Source organism: Crotalus tigris, unplaced genomic scaffold, assembly GCF_016545835.1.
Source record: "Crotalus tigris isolate CLP2741 ecotype Arizona unplaced genomic scaffold, ASM1654583v1 scf7180000018590.67127310178:1205815, whole genome shotgun sequence".
NCBI lineage: Eukaryota > Metazoa > Chordata > Lepidosauria > Squamata > Viperidae > Crotalus > Crotalus tigris.
Window position 1 is genome coordinate 352,521 of NW_024097092.1, and position 24,878 is coordinate 377,398.

Sequence of the window (24,878 nt, forward strand, 5' to 3'; positions counted from 1 at the left end):
TTCTTCCCCTTCCGGCTCCTGTCCCCTCTGGGTCGTCATGGCGGCGCCCGGCCAGCCGCTGCTTATCTTCTCGCTCCTTCTCCTCTCCCGGCCTCTCCCGCCGGCGGGCGCCGTCTACGAGGACCAAGTGGGCAAGTTCGACTGGTGGGTGACCGGCTGCCTTCTCGACCCGTCAGGGTTGGCCTGTGGAACTCCCCGCCACTAGATAAGGGATGCCAGCGCTGCTGTTTGCTTTGGCGGGGGGGGGAGGGGCGAGAGGAAGGCGATTAGTGGAGTTGATGAAACATCCAGACGCGGCGAATCAGGCCTGATTTAGCTCCTGGGGTGAAGGCAGCTGCTTCTCTGAGTTATTGGCCGTAACTAATAAAGGAGAATATTTGTAGCTCAGGGTTGAGATGAAGGTGGTCTCTGAGCTGGGTTTTCTTGCCCAACTAGGGAACAACATCAGTGCCCGAAGGGAGAGGAGGAGGAGGAGGAGGAAAATTGTGGGGTCCTTGGTGCTCTCTGAGCTGGCTTGTTTTCTTGCAGACATTTCATTACCCAACTAGGGAACATCATCAGTGCTAGAAGGGAGTGGAAGGTTTGCAGAGAGGAGGAGATGGGGGGTGGAGGAGGGAGAGAGGAGGAGAAAAGGATTGTGGGGTCCTTGGTGCTCTCTGAGTTTGGTGGTTTTCTTGCAGACGTTCCATGACTGAACTACGTAACATCATCAGTGCTAGGGTTATTTGCCATGCACTAAACAAATCACGGGGCCTTGGGGAGCCTTGCAGGTGTGGGTGTGTAACCTTACAGATATTTAAGATTTTAAGGTGTAAGCCATTCGGAGTTATTCTGTGGTAAGAAGAGCAGCCAATACATTTTACAAATCAATAAATAGAGGGTGAAGGAGGGGGTGGCTGGGCTTATCTACTGTGGCCAGTGGGGGAACTGGGGACGAGAGTTTGCCCCATGGGATCCATGTTTTCTTTTCAGCGCAGAGAATGTTTCACCCAGTTATTTCAGTTTATGACGGCGGGAAGCGTGTGAAAATGTGGTTTTTCTTTGCCTTTGTTGCAGGAGGCAGCAGTACGTGGGGAAGCTCAAATTCGCCTTTTTGGAAGCCTCCCCCGCCTCCAAGAAGCTGATTGTGGCCACTGAGGAGAACGTGGTGGCTGCTCTGAACTCCCGCAGTGGTGAAATCCGTGCGTGTCTTTTGGGGGTCCCTGCCTAGAGCGCATCCTGGGGAGCGAAAGGGCCTCCTTTCTCTTGCAGAGGATCAGGCCCTCCTCCAAATGGGAAGACCTCTGCCTCGGGAGTGGGGGCAGGGCCTTTGTCTGATTTCTTTTTTTTTTTTTTCTCCCAGTGTGGCGACATGTGGACAAAGGGACTCCCGAAGGGGCAGTGGATGCCATGCTGATCCACGGCCAAGGTGAGGAAGGGGACGGCGTCCTGGTAGCCATTTCTCATTTGCTTGCGCTCTTTCTGCAGGTGGGCAGCACAAGGAGTCCACCATAACTGAGCCAGAATTTTCTGTGGCTAAGCGAGACAGCTGTTAAGCAAATCTGGATTCCCAGGTTGATTTTGTTTGTCAGAAGGTCGTAAAAGCGGATCACGTGACACACAGACACACACACACACACACACCTGGGACACTGCAACCATCATAAGTACAAGCCAGTTGCCAAACGTCTGAATTTTGATCAGGCGACCATTGGGGGATGCTGCAACGGTCGTAAGTGAAAAACTGTCATGTCCCTTTTTTCAGTGCCGTTGTAACTTCGAAAAGATCACTAAATGAATGGTTGTAGTGTTGTTTCTCGATGTTTGGGGGTTTAGCCTACAAGTTGAAAAATATCTCTGAAAGACCAATGTAGCATTTGGAAAATCCGGTGGGAGAAGGTTTGACATGGCCTGTCGCAGAGTTGAATTTTCTGCGCCTGTTTTCTGTATCTCTTCCTCCTCCTGTCCCGGCCACTTTTTACACAGGCAGGATTGGGAGCGTTTTAGCAAACGGCATCACTGTTGGGCCCGGTGGCAGCAGAGCCTCAGACAGACGGTCCACACAGAGAGTGGTGAGGACAGCCGAGAAGATTGCAGGAAGCTCGCTTCCGTTATTCAGGACGCTGCTTACAAGCGCTCCTGGGTGCTTAGAGCTCCGAGCATAGTTAGAGACCCCCCACCCCCACTTCACGGCCTGTTCCTGTCGCTCCCCTCCGGGAGGAGGTTTCCGAGTATTTCCAGCAGGACTACACGATTCTGTCACAGCTTTGCTCCCTAGTATGCCGTCCGTTTGGTAAACTCACAAGTTGCGTTTTTGTTGCCATGTACATGTATACATCTGAACTAGGCTGTGTTGTTTCTCTGGGTCTGTAGGTATATGCATAATTCTATATTTTTGTCATATTGGAGGTGGTGCCCTTTTGAGAGCTGTGTGCAACAAAATTTCATTTTAATGTATACCGATTAGTGTACATTCAAAGTGAGAAAGTTATTATTCTGTTCTGCTCTGCTCTATTCTATTCTATAATCTGTCTATTCTTTCCATATTCTCTTCTATTTCTATTCTATTCTATTCTATTTTCAATTTCATTCCAATCTCTCTTCATTCTATTCTATTCAATTCCACTCCACTCTACTCCATTCCATCTTCTACTCTATTCTATTTCCTTTCTATTCCATTCCATTCCATCTTCTATTCTGTTCTATTCTATTTCCTATTCTATTCTATTCTATTCTATTCTATTCTATTCTATTCTATTCTATTCTATTCTATTCCTATTAATTTCTATTCCAGATGCCATCACGGTTTCCAATGGGGGTCGCATCCTGCGCTCTTGGGAGACAAATATTGGTGGCCTGAATTGGGAGGTTTTGATGGATGCTGGCAGGTGAGTCTTTTTAGAAAGAGTAATTTAAATAATGAGTAAAGAAACCCGTCTTTTAAAATTAAATTCTTTCAACTAAACTCAGCTTTCAGATGGCTAGTTTGGTGGGACTCCAAGACGCTGTGAAGTATGTGGCCATTTTGAAGAAAAGTTCCATCCTCCTGCATTATCTCTCCAACGGTTACCAAAAATGGCTGGAACATTTGCCGGAAAGGTGGGTCGATTTGGTGACTCTTAAGAAACAGCCTCTTAATCCCCCTAACTCTAACCCTACTCATTTTTGTAAGCCAGAAAAAAAAAACCCAGCTCTATTCTATTCTATTCTATTCTATTCTATTCTATTCTATTCTATTCTATTCTATTCTATTCTATTCTATTCTATTCTATATTCTATTCTATTCTATATTCTATTCTATATTCTATATTCTATTCTATTCTATATTCTATTCTATATTCTATTCTATTCTATATTCTATTCTATATTCTATTCTATTTTATTCTATATTCGATTCTATTCTATTCTAAATTCAATTCTATTCTATTCTATTCTACATTCTATTCTACATTCTATTCTATATTCTATTCTATTCTATATTCTATTCTATTCTGTTCTATATTCTATTCTATTCTATTCTATATTCTATTCTATTTTATTCTATATTCTATTCTATTCTATTCTATATTCTATTCTATTCTAAATTCTATTCTATTCTACATTCTATTCTATATTCTATTCAATATTCTATTCTATATTCTATTCTATTCTATTCTACTCTATAGTCTATTCTATATTCTATTCTATATTCTATTCTATATTCTATTCTATTCTACTATTCTATTCTATTTTACATTCTATTCTATGTTCTATTCTATTCTATTCTATTCTATATTCTATTCTGTATTCTATTCTATTCTGTTCTATATTCCTATTCTATTCTATTCTATATTCTATTCTATATTCTATTCTATAGTCTATTCTATTCTATATTCTATTCTATATTCTGTTCTATATTCTATTCTATTCTATATTCTATTCTATATTCTTTTCTATTCTCTATTCTATTCTCTATTCTCTATTCTATTCTACTCTATATTCTGTTCTATTCTATTCTATATTCTATTCTATATTCTGTTCTATTCTATATTTCTATTCTATTCTATTCTATTCTAACTATATAGATATTTATTTAAATATATAGATATAAATATATATTCTAGTCTAAATATATTCTTCGGCTTAGTTTTTCTTAGCAACAGGCAATAGATTGTCCTTGTTTAGCAACTGCCTCATGGAGCAACTGTTTACAGTTTACAACAGCGATGGAGAAAAAAACTTTACAAACATTTATAACCTTTGCGGGTCTGTTAAGGCAGGGGTCCCCCAACCTTCGCCACTTTATGACATGTGGACTTCAATTCCCAGAATTCCTCAGCTAGCAATGCTGGCTGAGGAATTCTGGGAGTTGAAGTTCATAAGTCATAAAGTGGTCAAGGTTGGGGAGCCCTGTGTTAAGGCAAAGGAAAGCTGACTTAAGACAGTTACCATTTCAGTTAGTGACAACCGAATGACTAGTCCCAATTGCAGTCCCTAAACAAGGACTGCCTGAAATACTGATTGAAAAGAAGCCACCTTAAGTGTCGTCTCTGATTCTCTGTATTTTATTTCAGTCCTTAAGAATGATTTCGTTTTGACCCAGAAATTTCAGGAGTTCAGCACCTCTGAGAAACATGGCTTAAAACTGACAATCCTGGCTAGGCTAATTCACCTCTGCTTTTCCTTATCAGCGAGACTGTCCAGTATCAGTTGGTATATTCCCACGGAACAGGCATGGTGCACGTTGTCGGGATATCTCCGCAAAGCCACCTCAGCGTCCTGACTTTCAGCATTGAGGATGGTGAAATGACGAGACAGGTGAAGCCGGAATTTGACTTCTGATGACATTTCCTTTCCGAGGCTGGCTGGGGGAAAGAGAGAGAAGGGGAGGCGGTAAATCTCACAAAAACGTTTTCTCTTAGGGTAAAACTACCACAACGTCAATATTTTGAGTGCGCCTGTGCGCCTTTTGAGCGAGCAGTTAATTTTCTCCCATGTGGATTTGGCGTTGCTGGCCCAAGATTCATTCCAGCTGGACTGGGTGGCTGGGATAAGGAATGAGTGCGTCTCTTTGCTTCCTGTAGATCAGGGTGGCAGCTCCCTGGCTGAGGAATCTGGTTGGGACTTGCAATGTCGTGGAAAAAGCTACGCTCGTGTGTGTGAACCCAGCCACCCAGTCCCTTTACACGTTGTCTCTGGAGGCAGAGGAGGAGATGAAGGAGGTTCCACTGCAGGTGAGGGGTCCAGAAACAGGTTGGCAGTTCTTCTGAGTCCCTTTGCACAGGTCTTGTGTAATCTCTGGGGTGGAGCAAGGAGCTGGACCTGGATTCTGGGACGGAGCAATCCATTTGGGGGTCTAGGGAGGCTGTTCCTGTCAAATGTGGCCAGCCCAGTTGTAAAGTGTCCAGGTATTCACTTCCTATGTAGCTCACTTGGCTGATAGGCCTGCTGTAAGGACCCGCCCCACTTTGCATCTTAAGAAGACCGAACTCTTGGAATAGTTCTTCCAACAGGCATCCTTTATTAAGAGAAAATGGTCGCAGGCGTTCTAGACAGGACTTGGGGTCCAAGCTCTCCCATTCGAGGTTTTAAGGGGTTCCCCAGCAGTCCCACCCCATCACCCTCTTCTTCCAGCGACAGTCTCAGACATTACACTCCCACCCCCTTTTCCTTACTGCCGGCTGGATGGAGACTTCAGAGAGGAGTATATGAAAGGTAATAGCCCCATTCTTATGGTTAGCTCTTTTAGCAATACACACAATCAGTTCCTTTGAAGTGTACGGAAGGAAGTGAGGGCCAGAAAGCCCCTTTGTTCACCCCCTTCCCTTCATCGGATGACAGAATCCAGAGAAGGCAGAAATGGGGTTTTCTATAGTTGATAACTAGAGATGAAATATAATTGGATTCTGACACCTGCTCTCTTTTTTTTCCCCCTTTCTGCAGTCTCTCGGCCTGGAATTTGCGGACCTTTCCGAGGCCCGCATCCTGTCCTCCCAGCCAAACCCAGCCAGAGCTCCCCGGCCTCAGTTCTTCCTGCGTTTGTCGCCCACCCACTTTGCTCTCTTGCAATATCGGCATGGCGTCTTGAGCCTCCTTCGGAATTTCCCACAGGTGAGGAAAGGGGGGGGCTCTTGATCTCCTGAGGTTGGCCTCCCTCCACCCTCCGTCCCCCGTCGAGGAACCCTTGGCGGGGAGTGAGACTCCGGCGGCCTCCGGGCTCTTAACAGCAGCGTTTCTCAACCCCGATCACTTTAAAACACGTGGACTTCGACTCCCAGAATTCCTGAGAACGGTGAGGGTTGTGGGAAGTGACCCGTGATGCCCTATTGGATCTCTCGCCGTCTCTCTCCCCCTTGTGTCCAGGCCAGCCTTGCGACTTTTGCGACTACCGGTGAGAAGACTGTGGTGGCCGTCCTCGCCTGCAAGGGTGAAGGGGTAAATATACATCATTGCTTGAAATGGGTGGCTTTTTTTTTTTTTACAACAGCTCTGTAAGGGAGGCCTCTGTCATCTCTATGTTGCGGCAGGAAGGCTACGAATCGAGGCCCTTGGTGAATTTGGGGTGCAAATCTCCCTAAGGTCCTCAAAGGTGCTTTTTTCAAGAGGCAACTGGACTTTCTTGTGTTTCTTTGAAGACGTTTCGCTTCTCACCCAGGAAGCTTCCTCAGCTCTGACTGGATGATGGGGAAAGGAAGGATTTATACTCCTTGCAGACAGCTGGTCCTTTGCCTTCTTTTAGAGCAGTGGTTCTCAGCCTTTTTAATGCGGCGACCCCCAACCGGTCGTAAGTCGAGGACTACTCAACTGGTGCAGCACCGTTTGCAGAATGGCGGGCTCAGCAGGGCAGAGACAGCCTAGACAATTCCTATTGGCTTTTGAAAGCCAATAGGATTAGACTCTATTCAAGAGAGTCGATTGTATTGGCTTTCAAAAGCCAATAGAATAAAAGGGAGGAGCACAGCTAAGGAAAAAGGGGGAAAAAATGGCGGACTGTGTTGTTTGGCGACCCCCGTGAAATGGTCGTTCGACCCCAAATGGGGTCCCGACCCACAGGTTGAGAACCACTGCTCTTGAGGGTCATTGAGGCCACTTGGAGGTTTATCTGTGTCCTCAGGGTCAGCTGAGTAGTGCAAATAGAGCTGCTGAAAGGACTGTGTGGTAGACTGGAGATAGATGATGTTGTGTCCCTCCCCCTCTGTTGAGAGAGGGCTGTTCAGTTTTGACCCAGATGGCCTCTTTGACCCCTCTTTCAAACCAGACATCCGCTCTGTCCAAAATGTGGACTTTGCTGTCTTCAAGAGAGTGGCCTTGGTCCCTTAAATGCAGATGGACTGCTGACTCTCGTCCTGGTGGGTTTGTTCTCCTATGTTGTGTTTAAAAGACAAAGCCATATCAGTCCTTCCCTTCCCCACCATCCAGTCAGAGCTGAAGAAGCTTCTTGGTGGAGAAGGGAAACATCTTCAGAGAAAAACAAGAACGTCCAGTGGCCTCTTGAAAAAGCACCTTTGGGATAACGGTGACCTGGATGACTGAGCATCTCCAGGGACAAAACTCCCGAATAATCTCCAGCCCCCAACTTTTTTTTTTAAATGAAGCCCCTACGTAGATAAACATTTCCTGTCTCTCCACAGTTCTCGGCTGTGCTAGAAGATTCTATGTTAAAAGGGCAGGAGATAGAACAGGGGTCTTCAAGCGTGGCCCTTTGACGACTTGTGGACTTCAACTCCCAGAATTCCTCAGCCAGCGTGCAACGCTGGCTGAGGAATTCTGGGAGTTGAAGTCCACAAGTCGTCAAAGGGCCACGTTTGAAGACCCCTGAGATAGAACGTATGAGGCCACCAAAACAGGGTCTCAAACCACAGTTTGGAATGAACTCACAGAACTGGGGTTAAATGGTGGCTTGTTCCCCCCTCTGATTTTGAAACACTTCCAGATCCTGCTTTGCCTGGATAAGTCTGAGGCTCCCTGAAACGGGTGCTTGCTTTGAATCCGAAGCGTGCTGTTAAATTTCGCTCCCTTGCCAGTTCCTCGTAAGAAGCTGAAGGCCCTTTTGCTGCCTTCATTCTCTCCCTGCAGGAAAGCCCCTCTTGCCCCGCCCAGTCCTACACCATCAACTTGTACCTGGCTGAAACCGGACAGAGGCTTCTGGACACCCTCATCACCTTCACTCTGGAGAAAAGCAGCACCCGGCCTGAGCGGGTAATGGTCCTTTGGATTGGCCGGGTTTGTTCCCAGGGGACTTCAGCCCACAGCCGTCCCTCGGCGAGGGCATTTCTCACGTGCTTTAGAATCCGAACGTCCCCGCTGTGTTTTTTGACTCACATATCCTGTCAAAGATGCTAATATTGGATATTTTTGCTTTGACAAAATATGCAGAACTGTCTGGTATTTTTAGAGTTATCTTAGATCAGTGATGGCGAACCTTTTAGAGACCGAGTGCCCAAACTGCAACCCAAAACCCACTTATGCATTGTTGGGTGCCAGGTGGGTGTGGCCCATTGGGTGGGCGTGGCCCATTGGGTGGGCGTGGCTGCGGTGGTAACAGCAGACTGGGTAGGACTAAAAAGTTCAATCAATTCCAACTTTGCAAGATCTTTTTTTTTCCCACGAGAAGTTGAAATTGACTGATTGATTGAACCTTTTTTTTTTTGTACACGGCGGCGGAGGCCTAAAGCAAAAAGGTTTTATAAAACCCAGCTGAAGGCCTAGGTTGGGGCGACGGTGCGCGTGCCCACAGAGAGGGCTCTGCATGCCGCCTCTGGCACCCATGACATAGGTTCGCCACCACTGTCTTAGATGATGCTGGGAGGGGAGGAGAAAGAATGTGTGTAGGGAGTAATTAAGATAAGGAATAGGGCAGAACAATCGGGCTGATTGGAGAATGTGATTTATGGCAGCAAAATAAGGGAGGGAAAATGCTAGCAAAATAACTGCTCAGAGGAGGAGATTTCAGATCTTGGCATCCCATTCATGGCGTGCCGACATTCTGTTACATGAATAAAGACTTTTTAGGATAAACAATGCCTGGAAGTTCTTTGAAGTGTTTCATTAGTTGGAACCTTGACACATCCCTTGCCAAGTCCCAAAGGGGCTTTTTGCAGGAGGCCACCGGACTTTCTTGTTTTCCCTTTGAAGATGTTTCGCTTCTCATCCAAGAAGCTTCTTCAGCTCTGACCGGATGGTGGGGAACGGGAGGATTTATACTCCTTGCAGACAGCTGGTCACTTGCCTTCTTTTAGAGGGCCGTTGAGGCCACTTGTAGGTTTATCTGTGTCCTCAGGGTCACCTGAGTAGTGCAAATGGGTCTGTGAGCTGCTGAAAGGAAGAAGGCTCCACACCCTTTTGCACCAGTCAAGTGACTCTGAGGACACAGACAAACCTCCAGGTGACCTCAATGACCCTCTAAAAGGATGCAAATGACCAGCTGTCTGCAAGGAGGATAAATCTTTCCACTCCCCACTGTCCGATCAGAGCTAAAGATGCTTCTGAGAGGAGAAGGGAAAGGTCTTCAAAGAAAAACAGGAAAGTCCAGCTGCCTTCTGAAAAAGCATCTTTGGGACAACCCTGACCTGGGAGATGGAGAATCTCCATAGCATCCCTTGCCAAGGATTCTGCTTTGAGAGCGCCCTTTTCTATCGCTCATCCACATGTTCCCTCTGCAGCTCTTCATTCAGGTCTTCTTGAAGAAGGACGACTCGGTGGGCTACCGTGCCTTGGTGCAAACAGGGGACCACCTCCTCCTCTTCCTGCAACTGCCAGGTACCCCTCCAAGGGCAGAGTTGTGCGCCTCCCTTCCTGGCTCCTCTTCCTGGGGCCGAAGCTGGACCAGAAGCTTCGCAGCCATTCCTCCTCCTCGCTTGCTGGGCACAGGGAGAGTCCGTCAATGGCCGGAAGAAAAGAGCTTTTTTTTCTCTCTCACCTGATCTCACTCTGGGCAGGAAAAATTTGGTGGAGCCGGGAAGAATCTCTGGCCGAGGTGGTTAGCCTGGAGATGGTCGATCTGCCCTTGACGGGGGCCCAGGCAGAGCTGGAAGGCGAATTCGGGAAGAAAGCCGGTAAGGAGTGATGCCGTGGGGGGGGGGGAGAGGGAATTATTTTGCCCAGTACTCAACTTGCAAAAGAAGCCTAGTATTCATATTTTCCTAAAGAAGCTCCAAGGTCTGTTCTGCCGATTGAAATTGGACCTGGGTTGTGCCCCCGTTTGTTCAGGAGATACGAGGACATCCTGGGAGACAAGAATCCCCAGATCTGGTTTTGGCCGTGTGTGTGATGGGTGCTGCTATGTTCAGATTTGTTTGTTTGTTTTTCCACCCCTCCAAAGACTAAACGTTGAATTGTTCCCTGGTTTGTGTTTCCTTTTCTTGCTGCCTTGGATATCAGCCATTCAAGGTAACCCTGAATGTTCAACGTCCCATTTTGCTCAAGTTGTGTGCGAGGGAGGGGGAGGCAGCCTGCTCTCTGGGGGCTGCTTCTGATTTTGGAACGGGGTCTCACGGGGGGTGTGGATACCTGTGCCCAGAAGCCTGGCAATACATCTTCCGGCTCACCTGTGGCGAGTGTCACAGGTTCCGACTAATGAAGCACTTCAAAGAACTTTCAGGCATGTTTCCTAAAGTCTTTATTAGAGCTACAATTTTGCCGGTCACCATGATGGACGGGTTGATGCCAGAATCTGACTTCCTTTCGCTGGCATCAAGCTTTTCTTGCTAAACCCCTCCCTTCTCATGCAGTCACAGGTCACATTATCCAATTAGTGTGAAGGTCAAAAGTTTACTTCCTCTTTCTTTCCTGGGCTTTTTCCCCCCCCCCCACTCTAAGCAAGTATTAACCCAATAAATACCAGACAGTTTTGCATATTGTCAAAGCAAGAATATACAGTATTTGCAGCATTGACAGCGAGATTCTTTCTTTCCTTCCTTCCTTCCTTCCTTCCTTCCTTCCTTCCTTCCTTCCTTCCTTCCTTCCTTCCTTCCTTCCTTCCTTTCCTTCCCACTTCCCTTCCCCTTTCTTTCTTTCTTTCTTTCTTTCTTTCTTTCTTTCTTTCTTTCTTTCTTTCTTTCTTTTCATACTGAATTCTCTCTCTTTTTTTATGCTGCCTTGTGGCCTGCACTGCTTTCCTTCCTTCCCACTTCCCTTTCTTTCTTTCTTTCTTTCTTTCTTTCTTTCTTTCTTTCTTTCTTTCTTTTTTCTTTCTTTCCTTCCTTCCTTTCCTTCCCACTTCCCTTCCCCTCTCTTTCTTTCTTTCTTTCTTTCTTTCTTTCTTTCTTTCTTTCTTTCTTTCTTTCTTTCTTTCTTTCTTCTCATACTGAAGTCTCTCTCTCTCTCTTTTTTTTATGCCTGCCTTGTGGCCTGTATTTCTTTCCTTCCTTCCTTCCTTCCTTCCTCCCTTCCCACTTCCCTTTTTTTCCTTCTTTCCTTCCTTTCCTTCCCACTTCCCTTTCTTTCTTTCTTTCTTTCTTTCTTTCTTTCTTTCTTTCTTTCTTTCTTTCTTTCTTTCTTTCTTTCTTTCTTTCTTTTTCTTTCCTTCCTTCCTTCCTTCCCACCTTCTTTCTTTCTTTCTTTCTTTCTTTCTTTCTTTCTTTCTTTCTTTCTTTCTTTCTTTCTTTCTTTCTTTCTTTCTTTCTTTCTTTCTTTCTTTCCAGGCCTTCCCGCAAAACACATTTCAGGGCTGAGCTTAAATTTTGCCAGAAAGCTTTTTTCCCCCCTGGGGACCTGCAGGGAGGGTGTATTTTGCTCGGAGCCCTTTCCTTAATCGTGGTTCTCTGTGCCTGCTTCCCCCCCCTCCCCCCCAGATGGCCTCCTGGGCATGTTCTTCAAGCGCCTGTCCTCTCAGCTTATCCTGCTCCACGCCTGGACCGCTCATCTCTGGAAGATGTTCTACGATGCCCGAAAGCCCCGGAGCCAGACGAAGAATGAGATCAACATTGACAATTTAGCCCGGGACGAATTCAACCTTCAGAAGATGATCGTGGTTGTCACGGCCTCGGGAAAGGTGAGGAAAGGAGGTGTGATGGTTCCGGCTAATGAAACACTTCAAAGAACTTCCAGGCATTGATTTTCCTAGAAGTCTTTTATTGTTACAAAATGTGGGCACAGGCATAACGGAGGATGCTAAGATCTAAGTTCTCTTCCTCTGAGCAGTTAAATTATCAGCATGTTCCGTCCCTAAATTAGCCGTCATATATCACATTATCCAGTTAGTGTGAAGGTCAAAGGTTTCCTTCCTCGTTCTTTCCCGGGCTTTACCCCCACCCCCCTTCTGCTCTGTATTAACCCCAAAAATACCAGACAGTTCTGCATATTGTCAAAGCAAGAATATACAATATTTGCAGCGTTGACAGGAGGGCTGTCTGGGCCAAGGGACTCCTGGAGACACGAACTCCAGTGTTAACTTTACTTAGGCAATAAACAATCCGGTAGGTTTGAAGGAAAGCTGGCTCCGAAGCAATGGTGGGGAGCAGATCATTAAAAGAGTCAAACTCTCACGTGGCCCAATACATCTTCTAGTAATTGTTATGGGGAGAAACCTTAGCTCAGGGGTCTTCAAACCTGGCCACTTTAAGACGGGTGGACTTCAACTCCCAGAATTCCTCAGCCAGCATTGCTAGCTGAGGAATTCTGGGAGTTGAAGTCCACCCGTCTTAAAGTGGCCAAGTTTGAAGACCCCTGCTTTAACTGGCCAAGACAACACTTCGGCTCTCACAGTGATAAGGAGCCCCTGTGGATTCGAACGGGTTCCCCTCTCCCCCTCCCGCACTCTTGGCAAGTTAGAAGCAGGCAGCCGTCCTAAAGACAGGAGGCCTCTCGGCTTGATGGGGTCGTGGAAGGGCCCCAGCAGCAGGGCGGCCCCCTTCCACTTGTCTTCAGAACCTGGTAGAGTGCTCCTGCGAGTGGAGGTGCCATTCCACAGGCAGATGGTGAGAGAGAACGGAAATCGACGGATTTGCAAAGTCTTCGCTTTGTGGCGAAACGGCCTCACACGTCCCGTTGCCAGGAGAGGAAAGCTTCAACCCATCAGACAGGATGGGCTGGTTCAGCGTCAGGGGGGCTTCGTGGTTCCCACGCAGCTCTCCTCCTCCTCTTCCTCTTTCCTCCTCTTTTCTCCTCTTCCTCTTCGCTCCTCCTCTTTCCTCCTCCTTCTCCTCCTCCTCCTCTTCCCTCCTCTTTCCTCCTCCTCCTCCTCCTCCTCTTCCTCCTCTTTCCTTCTCCTTCTCCTCCTCCTCTTCCTCTTTCCTCCTCCTTCTCCTCCTCCTTCTCTTCCTCCTCTTTCCTTCTCCTCCTCCTCTTCCCTCCTCCTCTTCCTCTTTCCTCCTCCTCCTTCTCCTCTTCCTCCTCTTTCCTTCTCCTCCTCTTCCCTCCTCCTCCTTCTCCTCTTCCTCCTCTTTCCTTCTCCTCCTCTTCCCTCCTCCTCTTCCTCTTTCCTCCTCCTACTTCTCCTCCTCTTCCCTCTTCCTCTTCCCTTCTCTTTCCTCCTCCTCTTTCCTCCTCCTCCTCCTCTTCCTCCTCTTTCCTTCTCCTCCTCTTCCCTCTTCCCTCCTCCTCTTCCTCTTTCCTCCTCTTCCCTCCTCCTCTTCCCTTCTCCTTTCCTCCTCCTCTTTCCTCCTCCTCCTTCTCCTCTTCCTCCTCTTTCCTTCTCCTCCTCTTCCCTCCTCCTCTTCCTCCTCCTACTTCTCCTCCTCCTCTTCCCTCCTCCTCTTCCCTTCTCTTTCCTCCTCCTCTTTCCTCCTCCTCCTCCTTCTCCTCTTCCTCCTCTTCCCTCCTCTTCCTCTTTCCTCCTCCTCCTCCTCTTTCCTCTTCCTCTTTCCTCCTCCTCCTCCTCCTCTTTCCTCCTCCTCCTCCTCTTTCCTCCTGAAGCTTTTCAATACCCAGAGTGCCTCCCAAGGGCAGCTACATTTGAAGATTTTTTTCCTTTTCCAGCTCTTTGGAATAGAGAGCAGCTCGGGGACGATCCTATGGAAGCAGTTCCTCCAGGACGTGCGTCCCGGCTCTTCGTTCAAGCTGATGGTCCAAAGGACGACGGCGCATTTTCCCCATCCTCCACAATGCACCCTGTTGGTCAAGGACAAGGTGGGTGCCGCCCCTCGTGAGACCCTCCCGTCTTCTCTCCAGAGGAGAAGAGGAAAGGGACCAGTGGGGGGGGGGAGAGAGAGAGAAAGCCGCCGGTCCTTGGGGAGGAATGAAGGGGAAGCAGCCTTCTTTCATCCACCTCAGGTCCAGAGACCCCGGGGGGGGGGGGCATGATGTTGCCACAAGGGGTCCGCAAAAGCTTGAAAAAAATGTGATTTAAATTTGAAGTCTTGGGGGCCTGTGGCCACAAAAGATATTGGGAAGAGCTGTGGTGGCCCAGTGGTTAGAAGGCAGTACTGCAGGCTAATTCTGCCTGCAGTTCGATCCTGACCGGCTCAAGGTTGACTCAGCCTTCTGTCCTTCTGAGGTCAGCGAAATGATGTAGGTTGTTGGGGGGGGGAAGAGGCTGACCCTGTAAACCACTCAAGAGAGGGCTGTAAAGCACTGTGAAGTGGTATATAAGTCTAAGTGCTATTGGGAAGGAAAGGAAAGGAAAGGAAAGGAGAGGAAAGGAAAGGAAGAAAGGAAAGGGAAGGGAAGGGAAGGAAGGCTGGCGCAGTAGTTAGAAGGCAGTACTGCAGGCTGATTCTCCTGACTGCCGGCTGCCAGTAGTTCGGCAGTTCGATCCCGACCAGCTTGAGGTTGACGCAGCCTTCCATCCTTCCGAAGTCGGCAAAATGGGGACCCAGGTTGTTGGGGGACCCTGTAAACTCCTTAGGTGGGACTGTAAAGCACTGGCTGTAAGTTGAGAGAGGGGTGCAGCCCCCCCCACTCAACCCCCCCCCTGCCTGCTGCCTCTCAGGACTCGGGCCTCAGCAAGCTCTATGTTTTCAACCCCATCTTCGGCAAGTGGAGCCAGGTGGCCCCCCCGGCGCTGAGCCGCCCCATCCTCCAGTCTGTCCTGCTTCCCATCATGGATCAGGATTATGCCAAAGTGCTGCTTCTGATTGACGACGAGTACAAGGTGCCGAGGGAGGAGATGAGCGGGTGGGGTGGGTGGGTGGGCGGGCGTCCTGCCTGCCGGAATGCGCTGGAAAGGCCTTGCCTGTTCGCTTCCCCTTCCCTCCCTCCGGCAGGTGACCATCTTCCCAGCAAGCAAGAACGTCCTGCGGCAGCTGGAAGACACGGCCCCGTCCGTCACCTTCTACCTGGCAGATGCCCAGCGGGGGAAGCTGATGGGACGGAGGCTGCGAAGGGTACGGCTCCTGGATTCCTAAGCGCGGTGTGTGTGTCTGTGTGTGTGTGAGAGAGAGAGAGAGAGAGGGGGGGGGAGAGAGAGAGAGAAGAGAGGGGAGAGAGGGGAGAGAGGGAGAAAGAGAGACAGACAGGGGAGAGAGAGGAGAGAGAGAAGAGAGGGGAGAGAAAGAGAGAGAAGAGAGGGGAGAGAGAGAGAAAAGAGAGACAGACAGAGAGGGGAGAGAAAGAGGGGAGAGAGAGAAGAGAGAGAAAGAGGGGAGAGAGAGAAGAGAGGAGAGAGAGAAGAGAGTGGAGAGAAAGAGAGAGAAGAGGGGGAGAGAGAGAAGAGAGACAGACTGAGAGGGGAGAGAGAGAAGAGAGAAAGGGGAAAGAGGAGAGAGAAGAGAGACAAACAGGGAAGAGAGAAGAGAGAAAGGGGAGAGAGAGAAGAGAGACGGGAGAGAGAGAGGAGAGAGAAGAGAGGGGAGAGAAAGAGAGAGGAGAGGGGAGAGAGAGAGAAGAGAGACAGACAGAGAGGGGAGAGAGAGAAGAGAGAGAAAGGGGAGAGGGGAGAGAGAGAAGAGAGAGACAGAGGGGAGAGAGAGAAGAGAGATAGACGGGAGAGAGAGAAGAGAGAGGAGAGAAAGAGGGGAGAGAGAGAGAAGAGAGGGGAGAGAGAGAGAAGAGAGACATACAGAGGGGAGGGAGAGAAGAGAGAAAGGGGAGAGAAGAGAGAGGGGAGAGAGAAGAGAGACAGAGGGGAGAGAGAGAGGAGAGAGAGAAGAGAGGGGAGAGAAAGAGAGAAGACAGACAGACTGAGAGAGGGGAGAGAGAGAAGAGAGACAGACAGAGAGGAGAGAGAGAAGAGAGAGAGGAGAGAGAGAAGAGAGGGGAGAGAGAGAAGAGAGAGAGAAAGAGGAGAGAGAGAGAAAGAGGAGAGAGAGAGAAGAGAGAGAGAGAGGAGAGAGAGAAGAGAGAGGAGAGAGAGAGAAGAGAAAGACTGAGAGAGAGAGAGAAGAGAGAAAGAGGGGAGAGAGAGAGAGAGGGAGAGGGAGAGAAATCAGTGAATTGGAAAGGGGAGGGGGGCAGTAAGTTTTTTGAAATAATGGAAAACACTTGTAACTCCAGTGTTAGACTTTGGCTGTGGTTTGTTCTCCAAGCTTGTTTCCATAGAATTCCTGAACGTTTCATTACCAGACTAGGTAACGTTATCAGCAGGATGTTCTTGTCCTGTTCCCCTTCGCTTATAAATGTCTTCTGTGCCAGTAAGTTTTTTTTATTTTTCAAATGAAGGGAAATTTTCCTGGATGACCTGCTCCTTTGTTCTGACTGGACTTTCAAGCGTCCATCTGTCCCTCCGTCCGTCCATTTATACATGCGTGCATGCTAGTCAGCTAGTGTGTGGCATAGAATACATTTGTTTATTTATTTATTTTAGCTAGTTAGCTGGCATGTGGGGTAGAATACGCAGATAAAGTAGTAAAGATGGAGCACTTAATACTGTTGTATAATGGAAATACGTAGTCGATACTGCAAGGTAGGAGGAATTCAAGGCGTTAGGTTGCAGGTTCCATTTTGAAACACCTCGGTTCGTGAGAGAGGAACAAGCGTTTAATACAGGGGTAGGCAACCTTGGCTCTTTTATGACTCGTGGACTTCAACTCCCAGAATTCCTGAGCCAACATGGCTAGCTCGGGAATTCTGGGAGTCGAAGTCCATGAGTCATAAAAGAGCCAAGGTTGCCTACCCCTGGTTTAATATATCAATATCTTTAGGCCATTTAATCGCTTCCCCTAAGTCGGCGGAGGTCACTGCCGGCCTTTCTGGGTCCGTCTCCTTTCAGCCTGAGCCTCTGGGAGAATTGGGGGGGGAGAGTGGCCAGTTCTGGACCAGCCTTTGACCACGCTGGTTCTTCCCCCCCACCTTCCCCCACCCTCCAGGATCTGACCACGGAAGAGACCTGGGACGTCACCATCCCTCCTGAGCTGCAGCGCATCGTGACGGTGAAAGGGAAGCGGGCCAACGAACACGTCCACTCTCAAGGCCGGGTGATGGGCGACCGCAGTGTCCTGTACAAGGTGAGGGGGAGAAAGCCAGCTCCCTTCTCCTCCTTCTCCTCTCCTCCTTTCCTCCTTCTCCTTCTCTCTTCTCTCCTCTCCTCTCCTTCTCTCCTCTCCTCCTCCTTTTTCTCCTCTCATCTCCTGTTCCTTTCCTCTTTCCCCTTCTCCTTCTCTCCTCTCCTCCTCTTCCCCTCCTTTTCCTCCTTCTCCTTTGCTATCTCCTTCTCTCCTCCTTCTCCTTTCCTATCTCCTTCTCCCCTCTCCTCTCCTCCTCCTTTTCCTCCTTCTCCCCTCCTCCTCTCTTCCTCCTTTCCTTTTCCCCCCTCTCCTTCTCCTTTCCTCTCTCCTCTTCTCCTCTCCTCCACCTCTCTCCACTTCTTCCTCTCCTCCTCTCCTTCTCCTCCTTCCCTCCCCCACTCTGTGCAGGGCCCCTGAGCCTTTTGCATAAGGAAGCCTGGGGGTCTTGTATTCCCCCCTCGCAGTCACTGAACCCCAATCTGCTGGCCGTCGTGACCGAGAGCACGGACACCCACCCGGAGCGCTCCTTCATCGGAATCTACCTGATTGACGGCGTCACCGGCCGGATCATCCACTCCTCAGTGCAGAAGAAGGCCGAGGGGCCGGTGCACATTGTCCATTCGGAGAACTGGGTGGTGGTAAGACTTTGCCCCTCCCAGAGCAGCAGGAAAGAGACACACACCCCCCCCCACGGACCTGAGGAACGTGGCTTTGTGGTTAAGAGGATCCAACCAAAGACCCTAACCCTCCTCCTCTCCACAGTACCTGTACTGGAACGCCAAGGCCCGCCGGAACGAGTTCACGGTGCTGGAGCTGTACGAGGGCACCACGCAGTACAACGCCACGGCCTTCAGCTCGCTGGACCGGCCCCACTCCCCCCAGGTGCTGCAGCAGTCCTACATCTTCCCCTCCGCCATCAGCGCCATGGAAGCCACCCTCACCGAACGGGGCGTCACCAGTCGCCATCTGCTGAGTTAAGGAAGGGGGCCGAGGGAGGGAGGCCGGGCGGTCTGCTTTCCACCCCCACCTCCCCCTGCCCAGGCAGTCTGGCCAAGGAGTGCGCCTGGTTTCAAGGGGGGGAGCAGGGGGGGCGTCCACTGTAGAGCAGATCAAGACCTCTAGAGCAGGGGTCCTCAGTTGGGGGGCCGCGACCCACTATCAGTCCAGGGCCTATTCACAACCGGGCCGCGTGAATGGCTGGCTGGTGTGGACGCATGCACGCGTGGAGACCCACTCTGGTGTAGGTCACAGGTGCTTGTAGCTGCTCGGGGCCCCACTGATGTGAGGGTCACAGGTGCTTGCAGCTGCTCCAGGCCCTACTTGTGAGGGTCACAGGCGTTTGCAGCTGCTTGGGGCCCCACTCGTGAGAGTATTGTGGGCGCTTGCTGGCCCACTCCCCCAAGCGTCACAGGCACTTGTTGCTGCACTCATTGTGAGCATCACAGGTGCTCTCGGCCCCACTCACGCAAGCAATGGGTACTTGTGCGTGTGTGCCTGCCCCTCCCACAAAACTCTCCCTTCCTCCCCCCCCCCCCCTGGCCATCAATCCGGAAAAGGTCGGGGACCCCTGCTCTAGAGCTTGACGTGGGAAGATCAGATGAGGCAGGCGTGCGGTCTCTTGGGATGCCAGATTGGGACTCGGGTGCCGTGTGCGAGGCTGGCCACCTTTTCTGAACAGCCACTCGCGGTCCCTGGGCGAATGCACGCCTCCGCCTTCTCTCCTCCAGGGAAAGGAGCACGGGGCTTTCTCCTGATTGGGGAACCCTTTGTCTGAAGTCGCACAAGGGTCTCCTGCTTGAGCAGGGGGTTGGACTAGAAGACCTCCGAGCTCCCTTCCCACTCTGTTACGTTCCTCAATTTTTTTTAATTTCATGCAGAAGATTAAAATACAAAGTCTAAAAGAAAAAAAAGAGAGGCAAACCTAAACTAGAAAGAACATTTTAAAAAACGTGAATTAAAAAAAAGAAGAAAAAAAAAGAAGGAATTGTCCCCCCTAATTGAGCACTGATGAATCTATTGTAACGATAAGAGCTTCCCCCTCCCTCTTTCAAAGCATCTCCATTTTTCTCTTGGGCACAGTCGGTCTTCCCTCGGGGGCCATTTTGTCTCTCCCCAAGGCTTTGCTGGATCCACGGCGTCCAGAGGTCCCCACAGAGCAAACGAGGTGAGGAATTTTTTTTGGGGGGGGGGCAATTAGGACTTTGCAGATAGGGGAAGCTGATGTGGGGTGCTTTGGGGCGTCTCAAATTTCAGCCAGAACCTTCCAAGTGCTTTTAATGTTGTGGTTCCGGCTAATGAAACATTCCAAAGAACGTCCAGGCATTGATTTTCCTAAAAGTCTTTTATTGTTACAAAATGTCGGCACAGGCACAACAGAGGGATGCTAGGATCTAAGTCAGTGGTTCTCAACCTGTGGGTCGGGACCCCATTTGGGGTCGAACGACCATTTCACGGGGGTCGCCAAACAACGCAGTCCGCCATTTTTTCCCCCCTTTTCCTTAGCTGTGCTCCTCCCTTTTATTCTATTGGCTTTCAAAAGCCAATAGGAATTGTCCAGGCTGTCTCTGCCCTGCTGAGCCTGCCAAAAGTCCTCTTCTGCAAACGGTGCTGCACCAGTTGAGTAGTCCTCGACTTACGACCGGTTGAGTAGTCCTCGACTTACGACCGGTTGGGGGGTCGTGGCATTAAAAAGGTTGAGAACCACTGATCTAAGTTCTCTTCCTCTGAGCAGTTAAATTATCAGCATGTTCCCTCCCTAAATTAGCTGTCATATCTCATATTATCCAATTAGTGTGAAGGTCAAATGTTCCCTTCCTCTTTCTTTCCCGGGCTTTACCCCCAACGCCCCTTCTGCTCTTTATTAACCCCATATTTACCAGACAATTCTGCATATTGTCAAAAGCAAGAATATACAATATTTGCAGCGTTGACATTTAACTTGCCACGTGTTCAGCAGCCGAAGTGGCTCGGATCCAGTGGGGGGAGATGGGCTTGGCTGGCCTGGACTGAGCGCTCCGGCCAGGGTTTTGTAAGGCCGCATAAGAAGAATTAACAAATTGCAAGGAGCAGCAGAGAACTAGCAGGAGGAGGATAAGCTGGGAAGAGAGCATTCCGAGCAAACGCTAAAAGATAGAGGTGGAACGGAGATTATTTTCCTGTTCATTTCAGGGAAGAAAACCTGATCCCTTACTCCCCGGATGTGCAAATCCACGCCGAGCGGTTCATCAACTACAATCAAACCGTCTCCCGGATGAAGGGCATTTACACGGCCCCATCGGGCCTGGAGTCCACTTGTCTGGTGAGTTGCGATGTTTTTGCAGCTTTCAGAGGGGTGGACTTCAACTCCCAGAATTCCCAGCCGGCTGGGGATTTCTGGGAATTGAAGTCCGCTCCTCTTAAAGTGGTCAAAATGCTGTAAACCAGGGGTCCCCAACCCCCAGTCCGTGGCCCAGTATATTGGCGATCATTCAACATGGGTGAAAAAGGCGGAGGGAGGGCTCTCGTGGTACCACTTGAATTTTCCAATTATTTCAGAATAACTAAAGTTGGAAGAGGTCTTCTAGTCCTGCCCAACCTCAGGCAGGAGACTCTTACAAAATCATAGAATAGCAGAGTTGGAAGGCACCTTAGAGGTCTTCTAGTCCAGCCCCCTGCTCAGGCAGGAGACCCTATACCAGGGGTCCCCAACCCCCGGTCCATGAACCAGGACCGGGCTGTGGCATGGCAGCAACCGGTCCACATAAACAAGCAAAGCCCCATCCACGGGTTGCAGGCAGCACACAAAACCAGGCACCCTCCGGTCTGCAGAAAAATCTCTCTCCACGGACCCGGTGGTCCCTGGTGCCCAAAAGGTTGGGGGCCTTTGCTGTAAACTCTTGTCCTGGCCCATGTCTTCTGCTGAGATTTTTGGAAGAAAAGGACATCAATAACTGCAGCCACAATAGCCTTATGGAACCTCCATGTTCAGGGACAGTCTTCCCCCGAGTGGAAACAGCAAGGATAACAAGAATAAGAGGATTTTACCTTGAGACTCTCCTCAAGGGGTGTGTGGTTAGATTAATCCACTTTGGGGAAGAGCCCTGCCACCTAATGCTTGTCTGGCTCCTGATCCAGGCAGTTCTCGACTTAACAAGTTTCTTTTTTTTTCTTTTTTTTACAAATTTTATTTATAATACAATTAAAAACAAACAAACATTGGATTTGACGTGACATCCCAGTGTATACATTCTTATCAGATTATTCCACTTTTTACAATCAATTATTCATCTCTACATATACATCTAAGTTTTATATACAATTCTTGTTCTAAAATAACATATATTTCTATCTTAACATTCGTCTTTAATCACTACTGTCCTCTTCAAATTCCTCCAGCGGTAAAATTTATCCCAGGTTTCATAATAAACTGATCCACATTTATCTTTTAATATCATTGTGAGCCTGTCCATTTCCGCACATGCTAATATTTAACAAGTTTCTTTAGAGACCGTTCAAAGTTACAACAGCACCGAAAAATGAAATTTATGGCCCTTTTTCACACGACCATTACAGCATCCCCAGTGCTCACGTGATTAGAATTGAGAAGCTTGGCAACTGGCATGAACTTATGACAGTTGCAGTGTCCTGGGCTCTGACAAGCACACTCCATGGGGAAGCCAGATTCACTTCACAGCCATGTGACTCACTGAATGACTGCAGTGATTCACTTAACAACCATGTCAGGAAAGGTCATAAAATGGGGCAAAATTCGCTTAACCAATGTCTCGTTTAGCAACAGAAATTTTAGGCTGAGTTGAGGCCGTAAGTCAAGGACTACGTGTATTTGCGTGCAAGACTCCACTGTTTGCAACCCTCTTTTTTCCACCTATAAGTTTTTATCAGCTTATAATATACAATACAATGAAAATAGCGGGAAAGATAAGGAAGGGAAAAGGGAATAGAAAAGTGAGGGAAGGAAGAAGAAAAGGGGGAAAAAGGCATTGACTTTCTTTGGTGCAGTAAAATAGAATATCAACATCAAAACTCATTTTTTTTTAATTTTTTACAAAATAATATAAACTAGCCATTTGAATAACATCAAATCTATCTAATCGGCAAAGCCCAACTTCAGAATTTCACTTTTTTCCACCTCAAGCACAAAATCTAGGAGCAGTTTCCACGTGGCAATAAAAATATTTGCATTCTTTTCTTTAACCAGTACAGTCAGTTTAGCCATCTCTGCCAGCTCCCATCGGGTTTTTTTGCAGCCATTCCTCCCTTGTGGGAATCGACGTGGTCCTCCATTTTTGAGCGTAGAGTCCTCTTGCTGCTGTCAACATAAATAACATCGAGGTTCCATATTTTTTTTCCAGGTCTTTGTCCCTTAGCCCCAAGAGAAAATTCTCTGGTTTTCTTTCTATATTCATTTTAAGAATTCTCTGTATTAACGTATGCATCCTGCTCCAATATTTCCTTGCTTTGTCACACGTCCACCATAAATGGTAAAAAGCCCCCTCTTTACATTTACATTTCTAACATTCATTTGAAATGAAACTGATCAAGGAGAGAAGCAATCTAGAAGTAAGGAGAAATTTCCTGACAGTTAGAATAATTAACCAGTGGAACAGCCTGCCTCCAGAAGTTCTGAATACTCCAACACTGGAAGTTTTTAAGAAGAGACTGGACAGCAATTTGTCCAAAATGGTATAGGGTTTCCTTCCTGAGCAGGGGGTTGGACTAGATGACCTCCAAGGTCCCTTCCAACTTTTATTATTATTATTATTATTGTTGTTGTCGTTGTTAAATGCCTTTATACGTTGTTGATAACTTATCTGGTGCTAAATACCAACGGTACATCACCCTGTAAAATATTTTTCTTTTAAATTACAGTTTGCAACCCTTTTTTACTTATTTTTCTCTCCTTCAGGTGGTGGCTTACGGATTAGACATCTACCAGACCAGAGTTTATCCTTCCAAACAGTTCGACGTCCTCAAAGATGATTACGATTACGTCTTGATTAGCAGCGTGCTTTTCGGGCTGATCTTTGCCACCATGATCACCAAGAGGCTGGCTCAGGTGAAGCTGCTGAACCGCGCGTGGCGGTAGCAGGAGAGATTCACACAGACCCCACCCTGGAGGGTGGACGGCCGAGCCCTCGCGAGGGGATCCTGGAGGATTGCAGCCTCATTTGGAAGGGAAGCACTTGCCCTTTTGCCTCTTGAGGAAAAGAGGTGTGGAATCGCGCTGCCTGTTGCCCCCAAACCCGTCTCCATTCACTACGGAAACGGTTCTGTGAAATAAGCTGCTTTGAATATGTTATCCCCGTCCTTCGACGCCTGCTCTGCGGAACTGCTTTGCTGTTGACTTTCTACAATGACCATTTTGACTCCTGAAGCCGTGATGAAACAGGCCGTCTGCATTTCCTTCTGAAATTTTAGCTGATTCAAAGAATCAGCCAGATTTCTCTATAGACTTTTTCTGCCCTCTTCCCCTCTCGGATTTTCAACGGAAGAAAGTGGTTGGGGGGGGGGGGAGGGAGACAACACTCTTGGAGAAAGTGTGAAAAATCAAGCTTGGAAATGCAGAAGATGAATTTGGAAAAATGGATATAAACTGGGGAGAGTGAGCCTGTTCAATCTTTAGCATCCCTAGCAAGGAATTTAGAGAGAGACAGTCTGTCTTTTCCCTGCACTGAATTTTAAAACTTCCCTTTCTTAATTGGCTCCTTTGTTCTAAGATTTCCTTTGTCTTATAATTCCTAATTTATATTGCATTTTTTGGGATCAGTCCAGATTTGAGTTTTAGGAGTACTTGAAGCTTTTTTTAAAAAAAGCAGGGATTACGTTCTAAATGAAGCATCTTCCTGAATGTGCTTTCTTTTCTCCTGACGGCAAGCAAGTGGCTTGCTAAGAGTCACCCCACTGGTCGGTTTATTTATATTTATTCTGAAGGGGATTTTGGGTCACAGTGGGCAAATCTGGAGTTCGCAGGGTAGAAATTTGCATTTTCTTTCGGAAAAAATGTGTGAACTCCGAGCTTTCCTCCTGTAAGATCAGGCACAGCAGAAATAAAAGAAATAACAGCGAATTTGCTTCTTTTGGCTCCCTGGAGGTGTGTATAACTGGCAGAGTTCCCTGGAAATGCAGGCTTGCAACCCTCGCCCAAGGAGCACCGTTATTTTCATCAACTTTTATTCAATTTAAAAAATTAAAACTTATACAAAATAACAAAAAAGATTTTAGATTGCAAACTCTTTGGGCCAGAGATTTACTTGAATTTTAAGCCATTCGTGTCCAGAAAACATTAATACGTTCCTACGTTGGATAATTTCAAAATACAGCCAAAGGTGATCAGACTTTTTAAAAATCCACTTTTGAAATCTGCCTTTGCGCAGGGGTAGGCAACCTTGGCTCTTTGATGACTGGTGGACTTCAACACCCAGAATTCCTGAGCCAGCATGGCTGAGGGGAAAGGGAGAGGTTTTCAAGCTGAGCTATGATGGCTCAGGAATTCTGGGAGTTGAAGTCCATGAGTCAAAAGAGCCAAGGTTGCCTACTCCTACCCTAGAGAGCGGAGGCGCACGCGCAGATGCGCCCTCAAGAGAAAGTCGCTGAGTCATC

The 24,878-nt window shown here is 48.2% G+C and overlaps 1 protein-coding gene across 2 annotated transcripts; it reads left to right on the forward strand.

The window, feature by feature from the left end:
* EMC1 (ER membrane protein complex subunit 1) lies at positions 1-24,345 on the forward strand. 2 transcript variants are annotated; one of them, XM_039355048.1, is made up of 23 exons: positions 1-144; positions 1,057-1,181; positions 1,343-1,408; positions 2,774-2,867; positions 2,950-3,078; positions 4,650-4,776; positions 5,043-5,192; positions 5,902-6,069; positions 6,322-6,393; positions 8,035-8,157; positions 9,621-9,717; positions 9,897-10,013; positions 10,339-10,347; positions 11,751-11,950; positions 13,876-14,025; positions 14,828-14,989; positions 15,102-15,221; positions 17,142-17,279; positions 17,744-17,917; positions 18,042-18,252; positions 19,359-19,443; positions 20,448-20,577; positions 23,185-24,345. In XM_039355048.1, exons 1-23 carry the CDS (start codon positions 38-40, stop codon positions 23,362-23,364), a joined length of 2,934 nt encoding a protein of 977 aa, XP_039210982.1. In that variant the 5' UTR covers positions 1-37; the 3' UTR covers positions 23,365-24,345. The 2 variants fall into 2 exon arrangements, with proteins under 2 accessions (XP_039210982.1, XP_039210983.1); XM_039355049.1 differs by lacking the exon at positions 10,339-10,347.
* The last annotated feature ends 533 nt before the right edge of the window (positions 24,346-24,878 follow it).

Excerpts from the sequence above, each read along its gene's own strand:
- EMC1 (XM_039355048.1), top strand. The coding sequence starts at position 38 with ATGGCGGCGCCCGGCCAGCCGCTGCTTATCTTCTCGCTCCTTCTCCTC. Across the intron at positions 18,253-19,358 it reads CACCAGTCGCCATCTGCTGA|TCGGTCTTCCCTCGGGGGCC; the intron begins GTTAAGGAAGGG and ends TCTTGGGCACAG. Across the intron at positions 20,578-23,184 it reads GCCTGGAGTCCACTTGTCTG|GTGGTGGCTTACGGATTAGA; the intron begins GTGAGTTGCGAT and ends TCTCTCCTTCAG.